Here is a 19,356-nt window from a genome sequence, read left to right as displayed (position 1 = left end):
AGACCGCGATGCGTCATTGCGAGGCGCGCCGTGTACATCAACCTGTTCGGGAGTAACTAGAACGTGCACGCGAAAGAGAAAGTAATAGTGCAGGAGGAAAAAACGACGGAAAAGCGAGATTAAAGTCTTTCGACGGACAACATTCCGGATCGCTTTGGGTCGTAAGTAATTCACGGCGAGGCATCTGAAAGCACTCCGTTAAAACGTGCCCCTCGAAGAGAATGAAACTTCAATCGCGTGCACCGGGGCTTCTGTGCCGCTCTCCCATTCTCTCGTTTCTCTTATTCTCTTCCTCCGCGGGCAGGCAGCCCCCTTCGATTCGTAAAGCTCGGCGAAGGTAATTGGCTGAAAGGGAAGAAAGCGCTCGAAAGCCCGCATTCTCATTGCCGCTCGATTTGTAGGTATAATCGTTTTAATTAAGCTTGATTATCTGCCTCCTCCTACGTAACGACCAGGGGCCAACGGGAGGGGGTTGGATAGAAAAAAAGGAAATCAAAAGGCTTCCTTTGTTGCCCGAAATATTCTCGATACTTTTCCTCCTTCTACTCTTTCTTTCTGTCTCTTTCTCTCTCCGCTGCGACGATACAAGGACGCGTAGCGAGTAGGATTTTTCAACCGGAAAGCGTGACGCCGATAAAAATGATTGTAAAATTATTAATAGCGTTCCAGCGACTCGTTACGGAAATAACTTCGCGACTTCTGATATTGGCCATTAAAGCTACGTAGGGACTTGTTATCGAGTTCCTCGCTTTACTTCTCACAAATTCATGAGTCCAAATAAGATCAAACCGTTATCTCTTTTATGAATCTTCTCTTTGTACGAGAGGACAAAGTTGCGCAAGGGAGACCTGCCTCGTGCCAATATAATATAGCGAAGGTAAAGAGTTCAAAAGGAGGACGAGGTACTTGAACCCAGTCTGTCTCCACGCTTCTATGCGAGTCTCAAACGCGGAGACGATAAATCCGTGCGCAACGAGGCCTACGAGGGAAGCACTGCGCTTCCACAATCGCGGAACCTTGAACTCGCCGCTCGCACAAATGTTTCTGAATTGCATTGGCGTAACGTTGCAGCACGATAAAACTGACGACACGAACGTATGTACCTGCAGGAGGGTGCACCTACGCGAGGAAGCGTGGGCGCACGAGTTCCGCCCCTTTAGAACGTCCAGAGACCCCGATAAGGGAACGACGCGGGGTGTGTGACGAAAGTGGCCGTGCGATCCGTTTTCCTCAAACCGTATAAGATTCGAGTACGAGGGGCCGCGTCGAAATTAGGTATTTTCAGCGTGAAATCTTGAAAACTCGCGAATAAAATATAACGGAGTCGCGAAAATAACGAAACGCATCCGCGACTCAAGGATTCGGTTCGTCGCGCCGCCTACCACTGTCAATTCCTGATACACCGCAGCAATAATCGCTTGTAAAGAGTGAGTCAATGGATACGTGGGTGTCTTGGAGGTGTCGGTTCACTTCCGGCCAGCGAAAACGCTTGTAAACGGAAGCCACGTGGCCAAACAAGTTGATGGAAATATTTATTCGCGGCGGGATCTTTTGTTGAAGCGTCACAAGGAATAATGTGTGTATACGCGCGAGTAAAAGGTCTGCACGTGCTGGAATTGAATGGTGCGGTTTAGGTGCCCCTTTTGGGACGGCGAATCGAAATTGGGTCAACGAGTTGCATTCACACCGGATGTTATGAATCTTCCTGGGTTTACATCTGCGTATACGCGTTTCATTAAAATTTTTCTGTAATCTTTTATCCACTTGTACGTATCGAAACATTTCCGAAATCCTTATCGAAATCCTAAATGTGTTCGTGAAAAAAGAATTTTAAAATGTGAATCTACTCGACGAAGAATAACTTACACTAATGCGAACGAGGTATTTGAATTTTGAGAATTATATATTATGCCATATATTTCCGACGCTGTTCTAAAGTAGGATGGAATAATCAACCTGCCACTACAAGTGCACATGTGCACGTTTCCTGCCACTCCGGCGGATCGAGTTGTGTCAATTTAAACAAACTGGTGCTTCGTAAACGCCCACCTAAGCAGCTCGAACTCACTCCAGCCAGGAAGTGAATGCTTTGTATAGGAAATGCACGATGCTGATTAGAAAGGTGGACGCATTATCCCAACGGAATCTGATTCTTCTCAGACGATCATCGTATCGAGTAAGGTTAAATATTTCAACTTCTAGCGCATCCGTTCTCAAGTTCTAAGCCTTATCGAAACGAGTGAAATCGTTTTCACGCGCAGAGGGGCTCGCGTAGACGCGCCGATAATTTCCTCGGAGCGCATTGTCCTCGTCGGAGGAACGTCGCATCCGTTTCCGTGGCGATGTTGGAAACGGTGCAGATCGTTTCCACACGGTTGCACGCGGCGACAAACGGCGCCGGTGTTTCAACACCGTTCGGACTCCGTGTGGCTTTGTTTCGAGTGGCAGGTTGCTCCGTTTCGAAAGATGGAACGCGATTACGCGCTCTAGGATCGGCTCAGACAGCAATTACGCGGATTCGATGTAATCGACCAGAAACGCCCAGCGATGATACCGTGGACGTTTAAACGTACCTCTTGACGAGCGGTGGAAAGAAATCGTCCGATGGATTCGTCGAGCGCGAGTCTCGTCCACCGACCGATCGGTAATCGATGCGATCCGGTAAACTAAGACGAATTTCGTGTGGAGAGTTGAGAATCCTAGGAAATAAAAATTCACGAGCATCCGCGTAAGGAAAACACGGTGGACGTAACGCGTGTACAAAGTACACGTTCGTCGATAATGAATAATCGTCATCCCAATTAACTTTGAACCGATATCGTGCCGACAGCAAAATGAAAGGGGAAAGGAACTCGGTAACAACTGCGTATTTCATTTTCACGTATCGTCGATACGAGAATAGACCGCGAACAGAGGATCGTTTCTTCTTTTGTCGTCTTATCGACGAGTTCTGGCCGACTTCTCAAGCTCGATCGTATACACCTTCGTAAAGGTTAAAGGAGCTTCTTGGCCGCGCATTCTCTCGGTTGAAAAGAACGGGCAAAGAGGAGGGAAGAGGGAAAGGGAGGGCTCTGGTTGTCCTTCTTCCTTTCTCTCCTCGACAATGGGGGCGTTCCACTGAGTTATCGATCGTTTTCACGTTCCTGAGGCACGGGAACAGGCCTCGAGAGAGCCTCGGCTTCGCCAGCCGAAGGCACGACTCGAATTCGTGACTCTGCCGGCCGTCGAAATCGATCTTTCGACGATACATCGATCTGCCTCGCGTCGGTAGAGGCTTTCTAGAACGGCCGGGATGACGATGGGAACGCGTATGTATGTATATCTACGTACGCTCGGCCCCTCTAATAATAGATTGGTTTGTACATTAACGAACTTCCGTGAACTCGCCATTAAGGGACACGAGGAAACCGGAAAGCCGAAAGTGTTGAGTAAATATAGACGGCTCTGTCTTCTGGCCGGGGCAGCTGTGAAAACTCGGCGTACTTGGACGCGGTACAGAGAAACTTTCGAACTTTGGACTCCGATAAGATTTTCGTTGACGGTTATTCGATCGACCGACAGTTTTCTCGTAGCCTCGGTTCGCTGGACTTTGGTAAAATCGGAAGTCTTCGAATACCGTCCTCCGAGCGTTGATGTTAATAGGAAAAAGACGACCAAAGTACCCGTTTCTCTAATCTCAGAATTAGTTCGGTGGATGCGGAGCAACGAGCCTCGAAGCGAAACAACCGAACCGATTCTCGCACGACGCACGATCCATAATTTCCCGCGGTATCACGCGTCAATTTCAAGCTTCAATTCCGAGCAATCGTGTTCAAACAGTAATTTCGCGTAATGCTTGTCATTACCGACGGCCAGACGGGAACACGCTCGACTACAGATTCGTGTAAACCGTCAAACGCTAATATTGTCCCTCAAGTTTCGAAACGGTCTATCCTCGCGCGCGTCGAGCATAGACGAGGAGAGGAGGGTACCGCGAGGACGTTCTGAAACGAGCGCCGCGGGTTTCTAAGCTCAGACTCGATTGTTAGTCACGTCGAGGAAAAGCACGCGACTGTTCGCAAGCGAGACGAACGCGTTTTCACGCGGTGAACAGAGTCGAACGAGTCGTGACGAAATTTCGATTAAGCGCAAAGGCTCGCGCACCCTTCCGGGCACCCTGCCGATCATATCGAACGGGACGCGTACAAGAAAGCCGAGCTGTGAGAAACTTTCGTAGCTTCGGAGCGTACTTGGACGCGAAAGGTTGCGCGCGCTGAGGGTTAATCAGCGGCGAGATTCAGTTGGAGCAATCCGATCGTATCTCGAACGAGCCGGTACCCGGACGATCTTACGAATTCTCCATGCTCGGGCACGACGAGCCATTAAGAATTCCAGCGAGCGCGATTCGCGTTCACGTGCCTCGAAACCAGTCCTTCGCAGTGGAGCCGTGAAATTTTCACGCCCTCCCTGCGGGAACGAGTTCAATTCGTAAAAGGCCATAGGGCGCAGTCCAACTGTTCGAAGAGATGGTGTCAAAAGCGAACCGACGCGATAGAAAGGTCTCGAAACGGAATAATGCCGCGAGAAGGTATGAAAAAATGGAATAACACAAAAGACGCGGGCGAAGTGAAAGCACCGTGTGGATGAAGAGGAGACGAAGAGGAAGACGCGCCGCCGTGCGAAAGAGAAGCGGTCGACGAAAATAGGCACGTGGAGAGTGCGTGCATGCGTGCAGTGTTCGTACAATTAATGACGGAATCGCGTGTGCGAGTTCTCGAAGAGCGGAGGGTCGCAGCTCGAGTGCAGCACCTATGGAGTATGGAGAGCGCAGTGTGGCGGCACGCGTCGTCTACCTGCGGCACGGCTGCGTGCACCGGGTGCATAGGTGCACGCGTGTACCCGCCGCGGGAGTATGCCGCGGTGCCGGTGCATGATTTACAAAGTGTTTACCGGGCGACCCTCCGACGAAAACCCGGTGACGTCCGTAATTATTAGAGCCTGCCCGCGGCGCGTACAACCCGTCTACGCCGTGTCACTGCGAACGCGTGTTCGTTAACCCGCTGCGTTTACCGGTGTATGATTCTGCGATCTCCTCGAATGACAGAGCAGGTTCCGTTGCGACGGGATCGCTGCGGGGACCGCGATGCATTTACGAGCGGTGAGTTAACACGGTGACGAGCAGAGTGAATGCTCGAGAAGTTCGTCGCGTCGTCGACTTCCGCTACGATAAAGTGATAATCAAACATTTCAACTTGAAGATATCTCAAGTTAACGATGCGCTTCCTCGTTGTTCGTTCGTTTATGATTCGAATCGGCGAGAAACTGAAAATAAAATACAATGAAACGTTCCGCGGTACTTACTGCAATTTTTTGCAATGGGAAACAAATTTCGTTAACGCATATTAACTGTAAATATAGCTTACTAGACATTTCCGATATCGACCGTAGAACCGACTAACAGCATCAAATGAACCGAAGGTAACGCAACGACGAGTGTATAAAGATCTAAAACACAGGGTGGCAGAGAGGAATCAAGTTTTGGCAGCCCCGGTGAATGGCAATCAAACGGTACAAAGCGAGGCGTTTAAACGCGGTACGCCGCGCTGCACACGGAAGCGAATTCATAAGCAAAACCGCGAAGCCGCTGGTTCGGAGGAACAAGCGAATCCGTTGGCCGCCACCGGAGAGCACGTACGTAACTCCATTATTTATTTGCACAAAGCCAGAGGAGAAAGGAAGCGGAGTAGAACGGTGCGGCGAGGCGAAACAATCGGTGACACGCGAGACTCGATGACAGAAGGGATATACGCGCGTCTTGCGGATCCTTGGCCAACCCCTTCGGGGAATCCCTGGGCCGCGACGCGTAAGGGTGCGAGCGGTGCACAAGCAGGGGGCGCGGACGTAAGTGACTGCCGGGCCACTCCGGAGGGTGCGAAGATAAACCCTGTAAACATTCGCGATAAAGCAGCCCCCTCCACCCCCGGGAGACCGGAGAAGAGATCCAAGAAAAGACGAGTACGCCCCGTCCTCGTGCCGCCATTGTTCGACGATTAAACGCCGTCGAAAAAAAAAATGCAAACGAGAAATTCAATTGCGCAGCGGAATGAAAAGTTCGTGGGTGCTCGAGGGGGATAAAGTGATGGTGGATCGTGGTTAAACAGAGCTGGCAAGTGAACAATGCCCCAGCAGGAGTGTCGGCTGTCTTCCATTGTTTAAATCAGGCATTACAAAAGTTCTAGTTTTTCGAATACGATAGAATAGACGAGTAAAACTAAAAATAACTAAAACGTTTAACAACTCGAAGATTATTACTTTTTTATGTTCGATTAGAAAAAATTTATATAACTGCGATACGATATACTGCGAGGGAGTGCTCGAGTTCTTCGAAATCAATTCCACTGGAAAGACAAGATGCCACGAGAGGCCGCCGCGATACGATCGTTGTTAAGAAAGAGAAGATTAGCAGGAGCGAGCGGCGAGAGCCTATATCATTTTCCTCGGCGCTATAAGTTAGATCATAGCGTCGGAGAACGTGATCGCTATCGATGATAATGCATCAGCTGTTCGCGCGTTTATCGCGGTAAAAACCGGTGCTTTAGAGTGGCTAAATATTTGCGCGCACCTTCGCGCTCTTCTTCGCGACGATAGGCTACGTTTACAGACGATAAAATGAACGTGTAGCGACTGGCGTCGTTGCTATTAAATATTCAAATATATACGATCTACCCGTGCCTTCCATTAAAGAACAGCAATTTCAAGCGATCTCGAAGTAAACACTCGATAAAACGCCTGTACAGGTAGACGCGGACATAAGTGGCGTATTGTCCAAAACACGTAAGATCAACGTGAATTTTCGTGGCACCTCTTAGTTTCCTTTCCAATGGCTTATTTAACCGTGCACTGCCAGTCATTTTAATTGCGGTTTTCCATATGTAATGTGTACGTTAGACTAATTACAGAGAAAGGTATTGTCAGAGCCCGGCTAGTAGACTAAGTCTTTGAATCGCAACAGCGTGGACCGAGTGGCAGCGGGGGATGAAAAGAGCGCGTTTGCCTGCGTTCCCCTTGGTGTATTCGGACGGACTAGTGCAACGCAAAGCCGGAAATTTTGTTGATAAAATAATTCTACGAATATCCGAGTAATTGAAAAAATGCACGATGTCAGAGATATAAAAGTACAACTAAAAAATTTAATTGGAATGAAGTAAAAGGTCTCTATCGTACGAACCAAATCGATAAAGAAAATTCATATCAGGTAATACGAGTAACTCAGGTAAACGATAAATATGTTTATCCATTGAACCTCTTAAAGAAACAAGAAACCCCGCTTCTTGCAATTACTGACTCACCATCTTTATCTAACGAGAGACCATTAACTGTAGGATGCACAGCTAGCTTGCTAAAACTAGCTCTCCCTTTAACCCCTCGATTTATAACCGTTGCGAGGAAAAGTCAGCAGAAATCAGCAGATATCCAACGGAGCATATCTTTATCCGAGCGCAGGACGTCGATATGCAAAGTGTGCGCTAGGAAGCACGCACGAGCGAAACAAAGGGAAACAGGGGAAAGTGGAAGAGGCGGAGAGGGTAGAGGACACGTAACCGTACGAATTCTTCGAGAATAAGCGCGTGCAGGGCGGGGCAGGAACCACTTTAGGACTTATTTTTATTGGACATCTCTTTCTCTGTTTTTCTTTTTTCCCTTTCGTTTTTCTGTCTGGCTGTTCCCGCTGAGTCGAGTATCGCGGAAAAGGGGGTGTGTACATCCCGCGCACGCGAGGCACGCGGGTGCGCGTACGTCGAAAAGGCTGCACGTCGCTCGCCACCCCGTTCTTCGCCTCCTGGTCCGAAGCATACCCCTTCTCGAGAATACCAGCGCGCAGAAAGAAATAAAAGAGAGAAGCCGAGGGGATAGACAAAGAAGAACGAAAAAGGGAGACAGAGAGTAGGAGGGGGAGAGAGAAAAAGAGAAAGAGAGCTCTATTAATAGACGAAGCACTTATACTTCGGAAAAGCGATGCGGCTTTATTGATGCTCGGCGAATATCAGAGTTCCGTTCCATTCCGCGACGAGGGGGATGGGAAACGAAGAAAAGCGGAGCGACGGAGAGCGGGCGGTAGGCGAAAGAATGAAAAATGAAAAAAAAAGGAGGGAAAAAAGCGGGGAAAGACAGGAGAAAAGCGGGTTGAAGACCTCATCGATCGACTCGCCGGCTCAATATCCATGAAAAGCGCAACGCGCCAGCGTAATTGCGATGGAGGTCATGAACAAGGTCAATAACCACGTACATTCCCGGCTGAAATACTTTCTATCGAATGTGGAGGCTGTGAGAGTCACGGACCCGCCGCGGAATTTTAACGCGACGCCGCGTCACGCCGCTGCCATTTCGAATCGATAGAGAACGATGCAGCGATACGTGTATGAAATTGAACTTTATGAAAGTTCGCCTCGCGCGTTGGATATAAATGGAGATTTATGCCTGAAGCAGTTTCCCCGGCGAGCCGCAGCGTCTGGTCTCTCGTTGGCCAATTAGATATCCTAGATCCGTCGGTAAATCTCCGATTAACAGCGCAAAACTTCGTTCAGATCGATTACTTCGAATTGACGAAGAGGATATGTCCTGGAATAACGTTACATGGAACGGTACACACGCACGCGTACCCAGAAGAGCAACAGGAGAGAAACGAAGAGAAAGGGGAAGAAACGGCGTCGCTAACTCCACTAATTCACCACTCGAGTGACCGTCCTCGAGACAAGAAGTACTCTCCCTCGGTGTACCTAGATAAATATGCTTCTGTTCGTTCTCGTAACGCGCGTGAAGAACGGAATAACCCCGACACGAAAAAGCGGATAGAAAGAGGATCTCGTTCACCCTCCCCCCCTGCCTTACCGGTTACTACTAACCTATTGTTCTCGCCATCGACGCGTTCCTCGAGACATAAAATTTAACGAGCACCCAGTAATTCTAACGTATCCCGGCTGGTTTCGCCCCATTTCGGAGCAGAAACCTCGATGGCTGAGAAATTACTAGGCGATACGAACGATTGGAGGAATCTGCGGAATCGGGAGAATTATAGTTGTAACGGAAACTCGTTTCGAGAAGTTCGCTCGGGGGAATCTGGTTTCAGTGAAGGAGATCAAAGGAATCATTCGTGCCAACCCCGTATCTGTATGAAATTATGGAATATTTAATGTTCGCGTTGAAGTGCGTAAGTACGGGGGAAAATGAACATTGGATATTCCAGCGGAGAATATTATTCATCGATAAGCTCGATTCGATGGATACACGTCGAAGGATGCTTCTAAATATGCGCTAAACTTTCGTAGATGTTACAAAGTTAAACACGACTTTCGATATTAAAGAATAATCTTCCTTGCATCTGCGATCGCACACGAAAGCACGAGGTCCTTCCTGGTGTCTCGCGTATGTCTTCCGGTTCCAATACGGAGAACAGGAGGCGACCCAAGTTTGCCAGCATACGCTGGTAACCTATGTTCCCAACCGTGGATTGATAAGCAACGGTACCCAACTCGCTCCAACTGATAACGCTAGATTAGGAGCGGGTGCGACGAACGAGCATCTGGTGTCGCCTGTGTTAACCTTGTTCTTCCGTGTTAACCTCGTTCGTTTCAAGGAAACTGGCTGCAGGGAGTCGATCCACGAATCGAGCGAACCTTATTACCCGGAAATTGCGAGCGCCAGGATGTTTGTAACAGATACCAGCCAATTTAATTCGATAAACCTGACGCTGAGCGTGAAATGTGCAAGCTTCGAGTGCATACGTATACGTAAGGGTAGTTGAAGAATTTCAGTGAAGTGTGCTCAGATTTTTCGGATTGCAACATATATAGAATGTCGACTTGAATATTCGGTGCTTTTCAGCATACTGCACACACTTTGCGTAAAGTTCTTTATTATTTTTTAATTCTTTATTTCGTATCTTTTTAGTTTCAGAAATGCTATCGATCGCTAGGGTTTTTTTAGCACCTTAAAAGATAAAATATTTGTATGCCGAAAAGAGTAGTCTATAAACTCATTTGGTAGTTTAGAAACTCAGAGATACAATGTTTTATTACGAGTGAATTAAGACTGTTGTAAATAGCGACACGAAATAAAAAGATGTCTACTTAAACAGAAATTTCGTATGTTACAACATCGGATAGGTGTAAAACCGTTTGTAAAAATCTCGAAAAAGATTCTTCGAAAATCCGAGGTAAAATAGACGCGAAGGGAATTAACCTTGCCGGGTCGCGTTAACCTTGTTCGGTTTGCTCGAATCGAGCGTGGTGCTCGCCCACGTCCCCGCCAGGAGCCGCGAAAGTGATGTCACAGGTACGCATACGCGACGTCCCAGCTCGTCAACAAAATTCCAGATCCAACCAGAAAATAGTATCTCCCTTTATATAGACATCTCTCTGCTCGCTGTCTTATCACCGGAGTGAAATAACAACAAACATTTCGAGCGAAGTCAATGACCATACCTGTAGCGTTTGGTAACGTTGCGGGTGTGGACTTCACGCGAGCCTGCTATCGCGGCGATTGAAAACAAAAATACGTGCGAGACGATTTGGAAACTGCGTACGTACGATGCGAATCAAAGAAAAAAGGGAAAATGCTCGCGAGGAACCCGTTCCACTGACACCGAGCTCAGGCGTCTGTCCCTTCGATATTTTCCGGATCATTGGCCATCGTTGCCCAGATACGTTGTGTTCTACGGAAGAACGTTTGGCTCGCGGCGTGCGAACACGCCGCCCTCGTGCTCCGATGCTATTTACGGTAACAGAGCAACGCGAATAATTTCTATGGTCCTCGTCAACGAACACTATCGTTCGCATCCATCAACGCGGAGATAATCGCGCGATCTCAATGGCAGAGAAAATTCAGGAAATCAGGATCAGCGAAATGTCAATGCTCTAAAATAAAGTTGGATCGTGTCGCTTCGAAGGGAGAGACACTCGCGCCAACTACGGCGGAACGAATGGCACGGAATTCGAAAATACGAGCACGACGAGAGGAGAAGTTGACATGCGAGTGCATGCGAGTACTCACCGGGATGACGGCTCGTGCTCTCTCGGATGTCGTTCTACGATTCCGGCGAATCCACGGGATCCCGCCGGAGAAGGAGAAATCCTATCGCACACAAGCGTCACGCACTGTGTCAACCACGACGTCGATACTCCCGCGACCAAGCCGCTGTCAGAATAAAGAGGTATCGCCGGCGCACTACGTACGCACTCGTTTATTCGAACGCGTATCTCGAGTGGTGCGCGATACGATATCGATGGGCCTCGGGCCGCCATGCACTGACTGTCGCGACTGCGGCCGCCTGTCTCGCGCATGTCTTCATCGAACGCGCGCGCATCTCCCGTTTCGAACGACCCGTGGGATGCCGGGAGCTCGCTGCCAGTGCTATCTCCCGGCCAACTCTCCAACCTCCGTTTAATTTTGATTAACATTCCTCGTAGAATACGCGATATTTATTGCGAGCATGTAAACACGTTGCAATGATACAATTACGATTAATATATGATTCGATTTAATTCCGACATCGACGTGAATTCTGAGAAATGTTTCCTTGCGTTGGTGTGCCGATCATGGCAAATACAAATAACATTTCTGGAATCTAATAATTGATCCGTTCCTCTTTATAATTTTTCGAATTCCATTTATGTTGTTCACTACAACCCTTATTGTTGTATGTTATAAAGTTTGGTAGTAATTTATGAACAAACCAACTGTTGATAAAGTGAAAAATGTTACGCGCGTATTACCACCGACGTGATACACCTTGTTGCCGCTGAAACTCTCATGTTTAAATTCATTTTGAAAATGATGAACTCGATTGTATAAATCGCTAAATAACCTACTCCCGATAAAACAAGAAACGTTTAATCGCCGATCTCGGTATGATCTATAATCCTTGAATAATACGTTTTAAGAACCGCATGCAAACTAGTAGCATTCGAAGCGATTGAATATTCGAAACTACTGATATTCTTCATGGACACAGAATATTTGCAGTGGAAATGCATAACCTGTTTCTCGTGTCTCACCCTATACATCGATACATTATAGAATCGACTCTTTATCGAGTAATTTTTTTCCTTGTAATATGTATTGTAATAAAACACAATAATATATTATAGATAATAATATCTTTCGTACTATTTTACTAGATTTAACATTTTTACTCGCGTTTTCTTATCAATAAATGGCCGCAGCAATTTAAATAGAAATTCGCACCAAAGTCCCAGTCCCGTATTGCCAATTCCAGTTTATTAGGTAAATAGTCGGAAAGTTCTATGAACAGTCAGCATATCTATAGCTGTGTGTCTCGAAGAATCATACCAGCATCTACGATCAGACTATCAGAACTGACGATCTGACTGTACGACTCTCACCTGAAACAGTCGTGGTTTCGCCTTCGCGCGTCGCACACGCGTTTCTCTCTGGTCGTACCGAAAAGCCAAAAGTTCATACGTTTCTTGGATGACGAACAAAAAGTTCTCAACTACTTGCGATTGTACGTATATAATCTTCTCGTTTAAACCAAGCATCGCGTTTCTCTCCTCTCCTAGTGTTACTAATCACTATGCTTATCGTCAACTACTGATTTCGATTAATTTACATGATTCGCATGGTTGCTTCATTGGAATGACTACAGTCCCAACGATTGTTCTTCGCATAAACAAGTAACCGTGTCTATCGAATAATAACCCACTAATTTATTTTAATTTATGAAAACAGATCGAAGTTCATTCGTAGTAAAAAATTAGCATTCATTCGTAGGTAAAAAACAAACTTCAACAGCTACCGAAACCAAAAAATGATCAGCTACCAAACCATGCACTGGGTTTGGCTGTTGTGCTGTTTCTGCTTCCTCGAGGTTTTTGGGGCCGACATACCGGTTGTGACCATAAAAAATGGCACCTTGTCGGGCCTGATTATGAAGACCAGGCGAGGCAGAGAGTTCGCCGGATTCCGGGGGATACCGTACGCGCTACCACCGATCGGCGATCTCAGATTCGAGGTAAGTTTTTTACTTCAACGTCTCCAACATGATTTTTAATCTTGCGGTTGTAATCTTTGACCATATTCGACGTTTCACGGAAAAATTCTATTCGATTTTTGCCAACATTTTTAATAACATTGTTTTTTAATACTTTAACAGTGCATTGCGCGCGAAAAGAAGTTTTCATCTTTTATTCTTCTATGTATACTATAGCCTGAAAGTCGCCTGTTGATTAATGGTGGCAACTTATTCGAATCGTCCTTCGAATAATATAAATGACAGATAACATTATTAATTGTAACTTAAAGATAAAATTAAGTAACGATACCAGGAACACGTGGACACCTAGGTAGGTATATGGAAATTACATAAAAGATTTCGTAATACCATGAGATTTTCCTTGCCAATAATTCCATTATGTAGTAACGAAGGAAGGAATTATTTGCTGATTGCCTAATAAATTATACATTTCAAACTATCACATATAACGCGACCAGAAGAGACAATTACCCATTACACGTTATTATTTGTAATGCTTGTGCAATTAATTTTATCTCACTAGAACATCGTTACGTCACGTCAAAGAAGAAGCTGAAGTTAACAGGAACGCGAGTGCAGGGATTAGAAACGTATCGTTTGCTTTCGATCGCAAGAATTTCAATGGAATTTCGTGTAAACATCCAAGTAACTCTATCGCATGAACAATTCGTTTCTTCTATCTCTAAATTAGAAACTAGTTTTTGTTAATGCGTTCAATGATGTAATTTCGCATTTAGTTAGTGAAAGTCACGTGAATATATTAAACAACTTTGACACGTTAACACACTTAATCATTCTAGTCCATTCTAATCAACAGCCAATCTACCTACCGATATTCGAATAAAAATATTTATAAATTTTCATGTATTTATAAATGCATTTAGTTACGTATCGTCAAATGTCGCTTGTCACACATCACAAAAAGAAAACAATTTAGCTCGATGTTTGCATTTACAGAAACAGGTATCATAAATAGCATTTCGACAGCGTATATACCAGATTCGTACCCACTAATTATCGTCAATAACTTATCCACTGAAACTAAACCAACAGTGTTTGCACGTTACGAGACAGTTTCCACTTGGCGAACAACTTGATTAACAGTTTGAAACCGTGCCGTTGAATCTCGGCGATTATGGTAATAAATTTAATCGTAACGTTCGTTCGTTCGTAGCCACCAAAACCAGCAGCAGGTTGGGACGGAGTGAGATCGGCTAAAGAAGATGGCAATATATGCACGCAAAGAAACATCTACATCGATCAGGCTGAGATCGTCGGCGTGGAGGATTGTCTTTACTTGAACGTGTACACGCCAAGATTGCCGACTGAGGAGGACAAATTAAAGGGAGTATTCCCAGTCATGATTTGGATCCATGGCTGTGGCTGGGTCTGCGGCGCTGGCCACTCCGATTTCTATCATCCAAAATTCTTATTGGACCATGACGTCGTTCTCGTTACGATTAATTACAGGTATAAAAATATCCTGTTTCACGTACAGAACGAAACCAACACTATGAAAAACGCGAGATGTTTATCGAAAAGGTTTCATTTCCTACAGACTCGGTCCATTGGGATTCTTGAGCACCGAGGACACCGTTTGTCCAGGAAACAATGGACTGAAGGACCAGGTGTTGTCGATACAATGGGTGCACGAGAATATCGTGGCTTTCGGTGGCGATCCAAACAGGGTGACTATTTTTGGAGAAAGCGCGGGTGGCGCCAGCGTCCATTACCACATGATGAGTAATTTGTCGAAAGGTGAGCAGTTAAGTTTGTTTCATGCAACACCGTTTCGGATGAAATCTTCAAATTAATCGAATCGTAGAGCGTTCAAGAAATGCTCCGAGTTATGGAACAGAAGTGTAATAGTAAGTTTTCAAACGGGAAACTGTCTATCCATTCGCGCACGCCTTCAAACCAAACGAGTTCACTCTTGCTCAACGTGAAATGTCTACAAAGTACAGAATTGAACTACAGAGTTTCATTTTTGCAGTATGTATCAATCTACGCACGGAGTAGAAAATTACAGCACTTTAATTGGTTACACTTTTTACCTTGTACCAAACAGGTTGAACGAAAGAGAAATAGGTAGTTAATGATATGGAGGGAACATTTCACCGTGGCGATAAAACGCATAGATTCGGAATTGCGTAATAAAAAATAATGCACAGTTCGTTAGAGAACTAACACATGCGCAACATTGCTCGACGCGATCGTTTTCACTCTTTTCAACTTCTCTCATTTTAAACGAGTTTCACGCAACAACCACCAATTAAACATGCGCATAATAAAAATAAATCATTGAATACCAGGATTCCCACGAGCGCGTATCTTGAATACAAAATGACGATATGAGGAAACGTGTAGTCTAGAAAAACATAGAAATGGTATTCGAGGTTGGCATTAACTAAGAGGAAAAAAATCTAATCACGTGTCCCCGTAGGGTAATCCACATAATGCGTTTACAATCAATCGAATCTCGATATCGTAACGTCGACTGAAAATAATAAAATTTACGTAACACGACCAAATGAAATGTTCTTTCTACGATCGCGAATATAGGATATTTCCATCGCGCGATCTCTCAAAGTGGCAGCAGTCACAGTTTATGGACCCTGACGAGACCAGGTTCGGCTAAACAGAAGGCGACGAAAGTGGCTGAACTTCTCGATTGTCCTTCGAAAAACTCGAAAGAGCTCATCGATTGTCTGCGTAAGAAGGACGCCACTGATATTATCGCAACGGATCGCTCGTTCCAGGTAAGTGCAATTACCTCTTCTTTGAACAATAGCGGTAGATTATCTCGTGAGAAAAGTTGTTTCAACGCTACAATTTTGTTACCAGTGAGAAAATAGTAACTTTTCTAGCTTTTCCTCTTAATTCATTCAAAAATCTCATAAATAAAGATGCAATTAAAGTACTCGCGATCATCTCGCAAAGAATCCTTAATAGAATTAGTGAAATGATTCGCGTAGATATCGTACGAATTGACGTGCACTTGTGTCGACTGTCAAATTCTGCGGATTAACGAGCAACTGATTTAAATCATTACGCGTCAAGGTGTTGTTACACATGCTCGTACGATTAAAGCGGTCGTATATTATCGAGTATGCATGACTTATAAAATATCCTTATTTACTGCTCTTCGCAAACAAGGTATTGTAAATTAACTAAATTTTGCGCAACAATTTTTCAGCTCGTAACTTCCTGTCAAGTTCTCGAGAAAAGATAATTCGAGTTTTGCAAAATTTTTCTCGGAATTCTTTCTCGATCTACATACGGAAAAGATTGATGCAACATTCCGTCAAACAAGTCTGAATTATGAGGATTTAACCGCGTTGATAATTACATGATAATGACAAGCCTTGCCATTGAAATCGAACGCCGCGGTTACATAGAAATGTGCACGATGACGTTCGCAATCTGATTGTTATTCTATACAAGTATCTTGAAATCGGAACCGATTGAGAAGCTAGCCGTAGTAGTACTACACGATTTCGTAACTGCACGATTCATGCGAACACATGAACGTTAATACGTCCTCGATATAATATGATAGCTTCCACGAGTTATTCTAAGTATGCGCATATGAATATTGGTACATGAAAAAGCTGGCGATGAAGTAACATTTCTTTGGTAGTCGAGCTCGTGGAAGGAAATTTTTTTAAGGAGATGCAAACCGAGTTTCCTTGGAATGGTAAAAATAAATGTAATCCCCGAGTGACTTTCGAAAATGGACTCGTGTGGCAGCGACGCCGCATCTCTAGGAATTATTTATCTTAATCAGATTTATCGGAAATCTGGTGTCTGCCTGCAAAATAACATGCACCGCTCGTGCACCCAGGAAATAGTGGCCCCCAACTTCAGGAAAAACCAGTTTCGTGCACTCGCGAATGCATTAGTCATGCCCATTCGTGCGTGCATTTTACAGCCGCGAAGAGAACCAATGTTTACGGAATGACGGCGATATTAAATGGGGGCGGTTGCTCGTTCGCGGTGGACAAACGGGCTAATTAAAAAGGAAAATAGCGACAGTACGATGAGTACGTACCTATATACAGATGTAGACGCGGTTCAAAGACACGAATGGAAGTGAAAGTTGATAGAAAATGAAACGATAAATTGCTGGCATTGTCCTCGTAAAGATTGTCTACGGATTTCACGATGATTCAAAGGAGTCGTTAACTACGCGAAGGTGTCATTAAATCGAGGGAACGCTCAGTCGTGGACAATCATTGCTTCCTCGCAATGACTAAGTACATTCGAACCGAGTTAAATCCAACGTTTTATCTTAAAAGTGCCGAGAATCAAACAAAAAATCTAAATAAAAAAAAATTAAAGAAAGAACAACTTTAACGAAAAATCTATTTTCCATCAGGTATTCGGTTACTGTCCAATGATACCCTTCAGACCAGTAATCGAGCCTGTCCACCCTGGCGCGTTCTTGACGGAAGATCCAACCCTCTTGTCGAAGCATGGCCGCATGTCAGACATACCATGGATGACAGGCGTTACATCCGAGGAAGGGGCGCTCGTAGCAGCAGGTATTTTTAAACGAGTCCAAGGATGTTCGCTCAACGCGTCAAACCGTACGTCACGTTTCCCATATTCTGAATTTACGTTTCTTCTTATCCTTATCAGCGCTATACACGCGGAACAAGGGGGAGTTGATCAAGAAGCTGGACAAGGATTTTTTGAATATTGCCCCGATCTCGTTACTTTTCGGCGAAACGTGTCCAAAGGACGAGGTGAAACGCGTGGCCACCGAAATACGGAAATACTATTTCGACGATGCGCCGATCGACAACTCCACGCGATTCAAACTGATCGATGTGAGTGCGTCACGCGACTTCTGTTTACACAGTTCATTTACATCACGGGACTGTTCGTAGCCCAGATTGTATCGCGGAATTACCCCACGGGTCGCTTTAGACGATCGTTTCGCGAAAGTGAACAGTGGAAATTATAATTCACGGCGTTCAGCGTCGCTTTAAATCCGATCGTATCGGAAGTGTTGATTCGAACAAAACAGGCCGTGTAATCTGGCCTTTAGTAACGCGTTCTCTTATTACACACACTCGCCGCTCGGGATTAATGACTCGGGCTGAATTTTGAGCTCGCGTGACCAAAGGCCACTGTTAACGTTCGTACCTTGCTAAGATAACGTCGTGGACGTGGTTATAGTTTTTACGGGAGGTAAAACGGATCTGCCTATCAGGCTCATGAATAATAATTCAATTCAATTCTTATGTATTTGATTTAAAAAATACGAAACTAACGACAACTATGCGAACAGAAACGTAATAACTTATTCAGCATCGATTGCGTCTCTACTATCTATTTTCACGGTGCTCACATTTGAATAACTTGTTCTGATGCTTTGCAGATGTACAGCGACGCTTGGTTCACGTACGCGATCGATAGTTCGGTGCGCGATTATCTCAGGAAGCAGTCTTCTTCCGTCTATTACTACTATCTAGCGTACAAAGGAACTGCATCGTTCAGCGCAATATTCGGCGACGCAGAGAACGATTACGGAGTGTCGCATGCGGATGAACTTCAATACCTGTTCCCGGTTGGGGAACAGCTATTCAAGGATAAACCACTGAGCAAGCGAGATCACAAGATAGTCGATCTTTTTACGACACTTTGGTACAACTTTGCAAAGTCCGGGTAAGTCTGTACGGTAACAGAAATGCCTTGAAACAAACAGCATCCACACTTGGATCGAACGAAGTGTCCTCTGTTTTGAACTTCTGTTTTAAATAAAACATTATCTTTCAGCAACCCTACCCCGGAAGTGTCCGAAGAAACACCCGTGAAATGGAAGCCAGTCAGAACGGAAGACCTCGAGTATCTTCACATAGGCCAGAGTAAAATCTGGATGTCGGCGAATCTTTTTAAAGACAGAATAAACTTCTGGAAGAGTTTACCGATACGTCCGGACCTGGAGGAGAAACGCCAGCCGAAGGACGAACTGTGAAGCGATATACGAAAACTGCCTTCGCCAAGATCGCGCGCGACCACGTCGTCGGGGATCGTAAAACGCGTCAAAAGCGCAGAACGCCGTAAATTCTGCCCCTGTCCTCGATATCTGTGATTCGATAGAAAAAATGTAAAAAGTTTGTGAAAAATGCTGCTGCTAATGACTGCGTTCGAACAGACGCGTTACGTGAAACACACTTCTTTAGTACTCATAAAAGCAGAAACCGAGTGCAAGGTTAAGGAAAATCTGGAGCTGCGCTGTCGTTACGCATGCATTGGTCTGTAACCTTAATGTATACTTCACGGAATAACTTTTTATCTCGAAAGAGCTGAATTAGCGT

The 19,356-nt window shown here is 45.3% G+C and overlaps 2 protein-coding genes across 2 annotated transcripts in view; one reads left to right on the top strand and one right to left on the bottom strand.

Annotated features, from left to right (window-relative positions):
• Nucleotides 1-11,314, bottom strand: part of LOC143425437 (uncharacterized) — a 137,909-nt gene extending 126,595 nt beyond the window's left edge. Inside the window, exon 1 of the mRNA XM_076898209.1 lies at nt 11,029-11,314. The gene's annotated coding sequence lies outside the window, so the exon portion shown is untranslated. The remainder of the gene's footprint in view (nt 1-11,028) is intronic.
• Nucleotides 11,315-12,808: 1,494 nt separating this feature from the next.
• On the top strand, nt 12,809-19,105 carry LOC143425452 (carboxylic ester hydrolase). The gene is made up of 8 exons (XM_076898239.1): nt 12,809-13,009; nt 14,205-14,500; nt 14,589-14,788; nt 15,593-15,789; nt 17,409-17,574; nt 17,672-17,862; nt 18,417-18,703; nt 18,815-19,105. The coding sequence occupies exons 1-8, from the start codon at nt 12,824-12,826 to the stop codon at nt 19,011-19,013; spliced, it is 1,722 nt and encodes a 573-aa protein (XP_076754354.1). The 5' UTR covers nt 12,809-12,823; the 3' UTR covers nt 19,014-19,105.
• The last annotated feature ends 251 nt before the right edge of the window (nt 19,106-19,356 follow it).

Source organism: Xylocopa sonorina, chromosome 7 (assembly GCF_050948175.1).
Source record: "Xylocopa sonorina isolate GNS202 chromosome 7, iyXylSono1_principal, whole genome shotgun sequence".
Taxonomy (NCBI): domain Eukaryota; kingdom Metazoa; phylum Arthropoda; class Insecta; order Hymenoptera; family Apidae; genus Xylocopa; species Xylocopa sonorina.
This window is presented reverse-complemented; position numbering and strand designations above follow the sequence as displayed.